At 43.6% G+C, this 7,742-nt stretch overlaps 1 protein-coding gene across 1 annotated transcript in view; it reads left to right on the top strand.

The window, feature by feature from the left end:
- Positions 1–2,309: 2,309 nt before the first annotated feature.
- Positions 2,310–7,742, top strand: part of TMEM47 (transmembrane protein 47) — a 30,179-nt gene continuing 24,746 nt past the window's right edge. Inside the window, exon 1 of the mRNA XM_003817711.6 lies at positions 2,310–2,825. Coding sequence (XP_003817759.2) covers positions 2,600–2,825 — 226 coding nt within the window. The 5' untranslated portion in view covers positions 2,310–2,599. The remainder of the gene's footprint in view (positions 2,826–7,742) is intronic.

Below are 7,742 nucleotides of genomic sequence, written 5' to 3'. Positions count from 1 at the left end.
ATATAAGCATCTGGACCTCATTGTGTTATTGGGTAATCACACTCCTGTGATTTTTTTCCCTGTGCACATAAAATAAGTTTTATATGCATTTTTTTCTCCAATTAATCTGCCTTTTCTCAGTTCATTTCCAGTGAACCTTCAGCAGTTGGAGAGGAAGTGTCCCTGTGCCCCTGAGTTTGCTACAAATATATGAAAAGAAAAAAAATACTTTTGAGAGTTTGTTGTATTTTGAAATTGAGGATTAGGGATGGTTGATGGGCCTATGTTGTGCAAAATTCTATAAATTATTAATAGAGGAATAGAGTTTTTTAAGGAAAATTTGGCTTTTTGTTAAAAATTGTTTACTTTTCTAGTTTTGGAGACAGTATAGAGACAATATTTTTAGATAGTATAAAGAAGGATGGAGTAACTCAAGCAAGCAGTTGAGAACAAGCCAGAAAAAATTAAGCAAAAATGTGGGTGGAGGTGGGGGTTGGGGTAGGGGTAGAGGGGAAAGAAAGCCTGCATTGAAGAGAATAAAGAAAACTATTGGCTAATTGGAAAATAAACTTATTAAAGAGAAGATGATAGAAGTTGGAGGCAAAATAAAGATTTCTTTATATCTTTGAGAGCACACTCAAGACATTTTCTTATTACTTTTGAATACACATTATAAATCTAGGTAAAAGAACAGTCACACAATCCTGGTCACCTATTAATTGTCCCGGTTTGTAAATTGTTCAGTGTTCCCTAATTTTTTAAGGAGAATATGCACTTAGGCTTCTTTCTAGTTGAGAAGCCAAGAAGCCCTTTGGGATTTGGAGGTTAGTGAGCTCTGGATGCTCTAGGCATTCTTTGTCAAGGGTCCTGCAATAATTAGCATGGTAATGATTGAGAGGTGGGAGAAAAGTTCCCGAAATTGTAAATATAAGAAAAGCCCGGGCCTTTATTTTACATTAGGTTTGTTCTCATTTGACACTAACTCGATTGTTTCTTAGCCCAAAATGTTGCTGCAGTCAACATGTGTTCAACCTATGGAAAGATGTGGTTGGGGGAAAATAATTTTTATCAACCAAAAGTATGAAATCTTGCAACATTGAGGATTGTGTTTCATAGAAGAGAGAACATGTTTCTTGCATTCTTCAGCTCTTAACCACTGTTTTGGGAGTCTCACCAAGTTTTTGGGATGACTAAAGATCTAGAAACATCGCCCCTCCTCATTAATGTATTCAATAAATTATTTATTTTATAGAAAAGATGGAGATGAGTCAAAGAGCTACAAGAGACAGATAACCCACCAATCACATGCTGAACCAGGCAATTACAAAATTTCAATTTCAATTTCAAGAGGTGTTTAGTCCTCACATAAGGGAGAAAATATGGTGCATCTACTTAAGAACAGGACGATGTCCTATTGTGTTGAATCCTTAGCCCTTAGATGCTCAACAAATATTTGTAGATTGCTTAGTTTACCATTCAGGAAATATACACATCACTTTTCCTATTGCAGGTCCTGGGCTAGATCTTGCTAAGGACAAGGACATCCTAATACCCAGGAGGGGAATTAGATCCAGCTTGGCATAATGCAAAGCGGAATTAATAAAGGTTTTAGCCAACACCCAAAGGGCAGAGCAGTGGAGATGGAAATAAGACTTACTTCATATTTCGCAGGAGCTCTCATTTCCTTTTTAGCGCCTGCGTTTTCAGAGCAAATGCCCTTCATAGGGGGGCGCAAAAGCAGGTGAGCCCAGAGAACAGAAGCGGCAGCAGGCTAGCGGAGAAGTGAGGAAACAGGGAAAACCGGGGGACTCCTGGGCCCGTCTGGTTTTGAAAAGAGGGCAAAATGCATTTAGTCACTTTTCTCCTCCGTCCTGCAAATCTCTCAGGATGTGAAATTGTCCGGGGAGGGGCGTGTTACATCACTGAGAGACAGAGGACCTGTCCTTGCTCCAAGAGGCACAGCTTAGGAAACCTAGGAATCCACCTCTGGCGCCTTCTAGAAAACGGCCCACTCCTGCTCCCTAAGAAAAGGAAACCCACGTGACTGGGCGAAAGGGGAGAGCCCGGCGACCTGGAGCCAGCGAGGCTGGGGGCCGGGCGAGGGCTGGGCTGGGCGCGGGGCTGCTTCAAGGAACTGCCGCGCGCTGCGAATCGGGGGCGCGGGCTGGCACCGGGCTCCGCCCGCGGGCCAGAGGCGGGGTAGGGGCGGGACAGGCGCGAGCCTCCGGCACTGGGAACTGGAGCCGAAGCCACCAAGTGCTGGCCCTCCGCCCCTCCCCGTACGGCACCGCCTCCCGCAGCCCGGGGAGGGGACGGGGCGGAGCGAGCCCGGCCGAGCCGGGCGGAGCGGGCGCGGGCGCTGGCAGAGCGCGGCGCGGGGCCGGCGGCGAAGGTCCGGGGTGGAATCGACGTCGCTGCGGCTGCCGACGACCCACACCCGGCCGGCCGCCTCCGCAGACCCACCTTGGCCGCGCGGCAGGGGGCGCGCAGAGCCCCGAGGGAGCGAGTCCCCGCGCGTGGCAGCTCGGCGGCTTCTCCCCTCGGAAGGTCCGGCTCCCGGCTCTCCGGACCCGCCTGGCGTCCTCGCCTGCGGCGGGGCGGACGACAGCGGCGCCCAGGAATGGCTTCGGCGGGCAGCGGCATGGAGGAGGTGCGCGTGTCGGTGCTGACCCCCTTGAAGCTGGTCGGGCTGGTGTGCATCTTCCTGGCGCTGTGTCTGGACCTGGGGGCGGTGCTGAGCCCGGCCTGGGTCACAGCTGACCACCAGTACTACCTGTCGTTGTGGGAGTCCTGCCGGAAACCCGCCAGCTTGGACATCTGGCACTGCGAGTCCACGCTCAGCAGCGGTGAGGGCCTGGCGCGCCGCGACCCCTGCCTCCCGCCCCGGACTGCCCCGCGCCCCACTGCCAGGACAGTCACCGCCTGTCCCCACGTCCCCGCATCCTCTGCCCTGGCCCGTCCCACCCCGTCCAGGCCCTTCTCGGATCCTGGGGCTCCCGCCACCTCCCTGGCATCCACCCCTCTTCCCTCCCCATCCCTGGTCGCCAAACCTAAAGCGACAGCCCACGCCCTCTCCCTTCCCCGTGGCCATTCCTCCTGTTCTGGAGTAACACGTACGCTATTTTGGGTATTTGTTATCATTTGAGGCGAGAGCCATGTGGCTGTGTAAAAAAATGCGACGCCTTCCACACCCCCGTTAAAAAAGAAGCAGGCAAAAACTCCCCAACTCCACCGAGATGCTGCGGGGGTTCGCTGTTCGGTCTTCCCCACTCTTTTTCCTTCCTCTCTCGAGGACGAATTTGCCTAGTGTTCACATTTCTGCCGGTTCCACTCCACCTTATCTGCGTTTTCACCAATGTATTTCGGTTTGGATTTTATTTCCTTACGTTTTTGATGGATATGAAGAGTTGAGGGAGGGACAGGCTTGTTTTCCTTTCCTTTTTTGGTGACGCCGCCGTTGATTGTGAGTTGCCTTTCTTTCTCTGCCACTCTAAGTAACTCTTCTCTCCTCCAGACCTTTCTTTTCTCCATGAGCTACTCACAGATGCCTAGAAAGTTGTGCTTTATTCCGCCAGCGCTGAAAGCTGCAAATGGATAAGATGGGGGTGGGGAGTGGAGAATAAGGTAGCTACTGAGGCTACCAGTCCCAGGGGGCTTTACTGCTTTCCGCCCTCCCTGACCCTCCAGTTGCCTTCCCCGGCGCCCCAGTTATGCCCTTAGCAGAAATCAGTCAACTTATGATTTCTCGCTACAAACCCCTTCCTTTCTAATTTTGATTCTTCAACTGCTGGTGTCAGCGAAGAGAAAGGGAAATAAAGAGAGAGGACCTGCCGGCGATTTTCTTTCTTTCTCTCTCTTTCTCTCTCTCTCTCTCACACACACATACACAGACTCACACACACACACATAGACACCTGAGAAACTCATTACATTCCTTCCAGTTTCATGTCTTCTCTGGGACTATTTATAAAGCTTTCCTGGAAACGTTTCAAGTTGTAACAAAGTTGAAATAGCACAAAAAGCCACAAAAATCTGATTTTCTTTTGTCTTTGGTTTCCTGTTATAACACAGGAAAATTTGACCAAGTTTCTTCTGTAAATTTAATTTTGTGTTTAAAAAAGGCTTTTTCTTTGATACTACCTCAAAATTCCCATTGAAGGGTTTCCTCTTTGTTGGTTAATTCACTGTGGAGGGAACTGGTTGGCAGCAGGAGGTCAACATTTAGGTCCTTCAATTCTTTCAGGGTTGGCTGTTTACAACTAAAGATAAAATAAATCGGCAGAATTTCTTTCTTCGGTAACCAGGGGATCCAAATAAACTTTGGCGAAAATATCTCCTTTCCCCTCTTCAATAATAAAATTTATGTAGGAATGACAGCTACTGCACGACTCCTTGGCAACGTGAATGTTTTGCCCCTTTCTCTCTGTCTCCTGAAATAATAGACCCCTGATTGCATAAAGACTTTTCAGATAGGTTAGAGAAACCAGTTTCAACTCACATTTGCTTTTCAAGCCAGTACCCTTTTTTCTTGGCCAGGAATGTAGGGAATGGGGAGAAGCCAGCTCGAGTTTGTAGAGCAACATACAGTGTTTGCTAACCTTTTCTTAATTGCCTTCATACCCATTTATCTCAGCTTTTTTCCTCTCTAGTCAAGGAAATATGGAGACGCAAGCCTAATGCAAATATAGCGGTAATAGCACTCTGCAAAGTAAAAATCAAAGGCAGGCCCAGTTTGGGATTTTTCCCTGTTTATTCTACCCCCTTGCTGAAAGTCATAGCCCAGCGTGTATTTCTATTTGGATTTCTGAAAATCAGCTTTCATCTTATCTTGCCTTAAAAAAATAGTTTTCAGCCCAGATAAAGTAGAATTCATAAGCAAATGGGTAAAAAGTAGAGATGGTTTTGTTAGAGGTTTTCTGGAACAAGTTCTTGACTTTGTGTATATATAATAGCAGTTCATTTTTTGCTCTCCACGGTGATGGTGGGACACAGGGCGGGGGTGGAGGAAAGGAAACAAGATATGGAAAATTGCTCTGTGTCCCCACTTTACAAAATGTGCTCTCTTATGTTATGTGAACTTGAAGCTTCTGTCCGCCAGTGTTTTGAAAGGAAGGGGAATGCCCGAATCAAAACCAGCAGTGCTTTTCTTGTCTGTTCCAAAGGGCAAGCAGCTTTTTTCAGTCTGTTTGCTGTGTGGAGTAGCAGAAAACAGGGAGGGAAATGTCTTCTCTGAAGATTTTGAGAGATCCACATCTTTGTCTTTCAAAATAAATTACCTTGGGAGGAACCACCGAGGACACTTTTACTGAAGGCCCTTCACCAGGATCTTTAAGGCTTAATTAAAAATGTTTGTCTTAATTAGAATTAAAACTGCTGTGAAGAGGCAGGCCTGTATTTACTGAAGGAGCATTTCAGGAATGTTTCTACTCACAATAGTATGCCCTACTTAGACCCAGTTTCTACTGAAACTTTCCCCTATGCCATTATTTTTAAACTTGCATTTTAATTTTGGTACCAAATGTGCATCATTTGCTGTTTATAACCTGTTTTATGATTTTAAGCAAAAGTAGAACCATGCCTCTTGTGTTCTGGTGTATTGAAGGTTGCGTCAGCTCTTCTAGTACGAACCAGTAATCCGGTTGTCAGTCAGCCGTAATGCTTTTCTCTGGTGTTCCAATTCAATGTATGGAGGACAGTTGAGGCACTCATCTTAAGTTCTAAGTGTTCCAGAAAGACATATGAGAAAGCGGCTAATTGACTGTGATTAATGGTGGAAAGAGAAAAAAAAAATAAAGTGTGCTTGTTAGGAAGTTTAGAATACGCAGTACTCACATGGCTGCCGGCCACAGAATTCTTTCTAAGGGTAGTTTTCCCCAGTACTGTTTTGGGGAACCTTTTAATAAACCTTAAATCTTACACAAATTATAGTAATATTTTAGACTTCTGCTTAGTCACATTTAGTTTGCTAACTTTATTTCTAGGATATAGTTGCTAGGATTTCACAGCAATTACAAGAATCCTTAGTGTAAATAGGATTGGCACAAGTGTATACAGAATGCTGATGCCCTAAATTTGATATCAAATGTGCTCTATAACCTCTAAGGAGACTTTACATTTCTTCTTTAAAATGTATAAATACATAGCTATTTCATATAAAGCAGATTGCTTTTTGGTGTCTGTGTAATTTGTTGACTAAGGAAAAAGCAAGGACATACAGATGGCCAAATGAACACTTTTACTAACAGTAATTTAGGGATATAACAAATTCATTTTTCCTTTTTTTATCCCAAAATACTTGATCAAATAGTACCTTTTTTCAAGGGATATTGTTAACATCATTCACATACTATCCTAAAAATAGCTGCATTTGTAACGTGAGTCATTGGTAGTTTTGAAATGGCAGTATACCATATGCTAATAACAGGTGAATATTATCATTTCTAATTGACAAGAAATTCTTTTTAGAGTGCTTTATATGTAGATCTTTTTTTAACTTTAGTATAAAAAGCTACTTTAAAAGGAATTTATAAGAAAGCCTATCTTAGGTGTTAAAGATAAATGGAACTGCCTAACCACCTGCACGTCTTAGCAAATCTGAGATATAGTGATTCTGAGTTCAAACATGTTTCATCTGTTCATATTTTGCATTTATTCCTTAATTCGAAAATACAGTTTCATTAGGAAACCTCACAATGTGATTTGCTCCGGGGAAGGTTCAGCTTGTTGCTTGAAATGTGTTGATATTGATGCATTTTTACAAATAGCTCCGCAAGCCTGGAAGTCACTATTGTTATACCCACTTCTGGCTTCCTTGAAAAGAACATAAGAAGAATAAATGCAGTTTTGTTTAACCTAGACATCATAGACGGGTGGACAGTTAAGAGTACCAGAGAGCACCAAAACTTTCTCCACTGATAAGCCAGAGAAAACCAAGTATAACTTATTTCAAGATCTTCCTGATGACTTTCTCTTAATGTCTTTTAGATTTTCAGGTTCCTTAGATTTACTTTTACAAAGGACATTTTAATTTGTGAACAGATATAATTTCTCTTTTGCTCACATTCATAGAAGGATTATAATTCCCAGGGAGCCACTTAGATCAGTCTTGGCAGCTAAGGGATTTGATGGGTGTGGGAAAAGCCTGGCCTTTCGTAAAACATTTCAAAACAAAACAAAAACAAACAAAAGAATATCTCAAGCAATAGATTTTACTTGCTGTCGGGAATACATTTCAAGAAATTTCCTGCAAGTTTTTGTTTAATAGTAAGACCACTTGCAGAGACCATAGATATAGTCAGTGCTACTAGACATGTTAGTGAAAGGAATATAGATGCTTCAAAATGTGTCTCTGGAATACCTAACCTAAATACCACAGCAGGGAGCTCTCTGAACCACTTCTGGTTCTGAGGGCTACCCCAAAATAACTAACCGAATAAATAAATAAATACCACAACAAACTTCCATGTGAGCTATGCTAAATTGTAATGTAATTCTGTATCAGAGTAGAGTAGTATGTTGGAGAATAAATGAGACATTGGATTCTAACTGACCTGAACTTGGCCACTTACCAGTCATGTGACCTCATACAACTTAATGTCCTCAAATGGTTTATCATAAAGATTAAATATATGAAAGTGCCTGTTTGTTAGTGTTATGTTTCTTCCTGGTTATATATTCAGAAAATCCCAGTGATACTTTTTTCAATAATTGAAGATTTTTCCCCTTTAAGTAGTAAAATCTCTGCATTGCATAATGAATTGCAT

This window comes from Pan paniscus, chromosome X (assembly GCF_029289425.2).
Source record: "Pan paniscus chromosome X, NHGRI_mPanPan1-v2.0_pri, whole genome shotgun sequence".
NCBI lineage: Eukaryota > Metazoa > Chordata > Mammalia > Primates > Hominidae > Pan > Pan paniscus.
The sequence above is the reverse complement of the archived record's forward strand: the minus strand, read 5'-3'. Positions and strand labels throughout refer to the sequence as shown.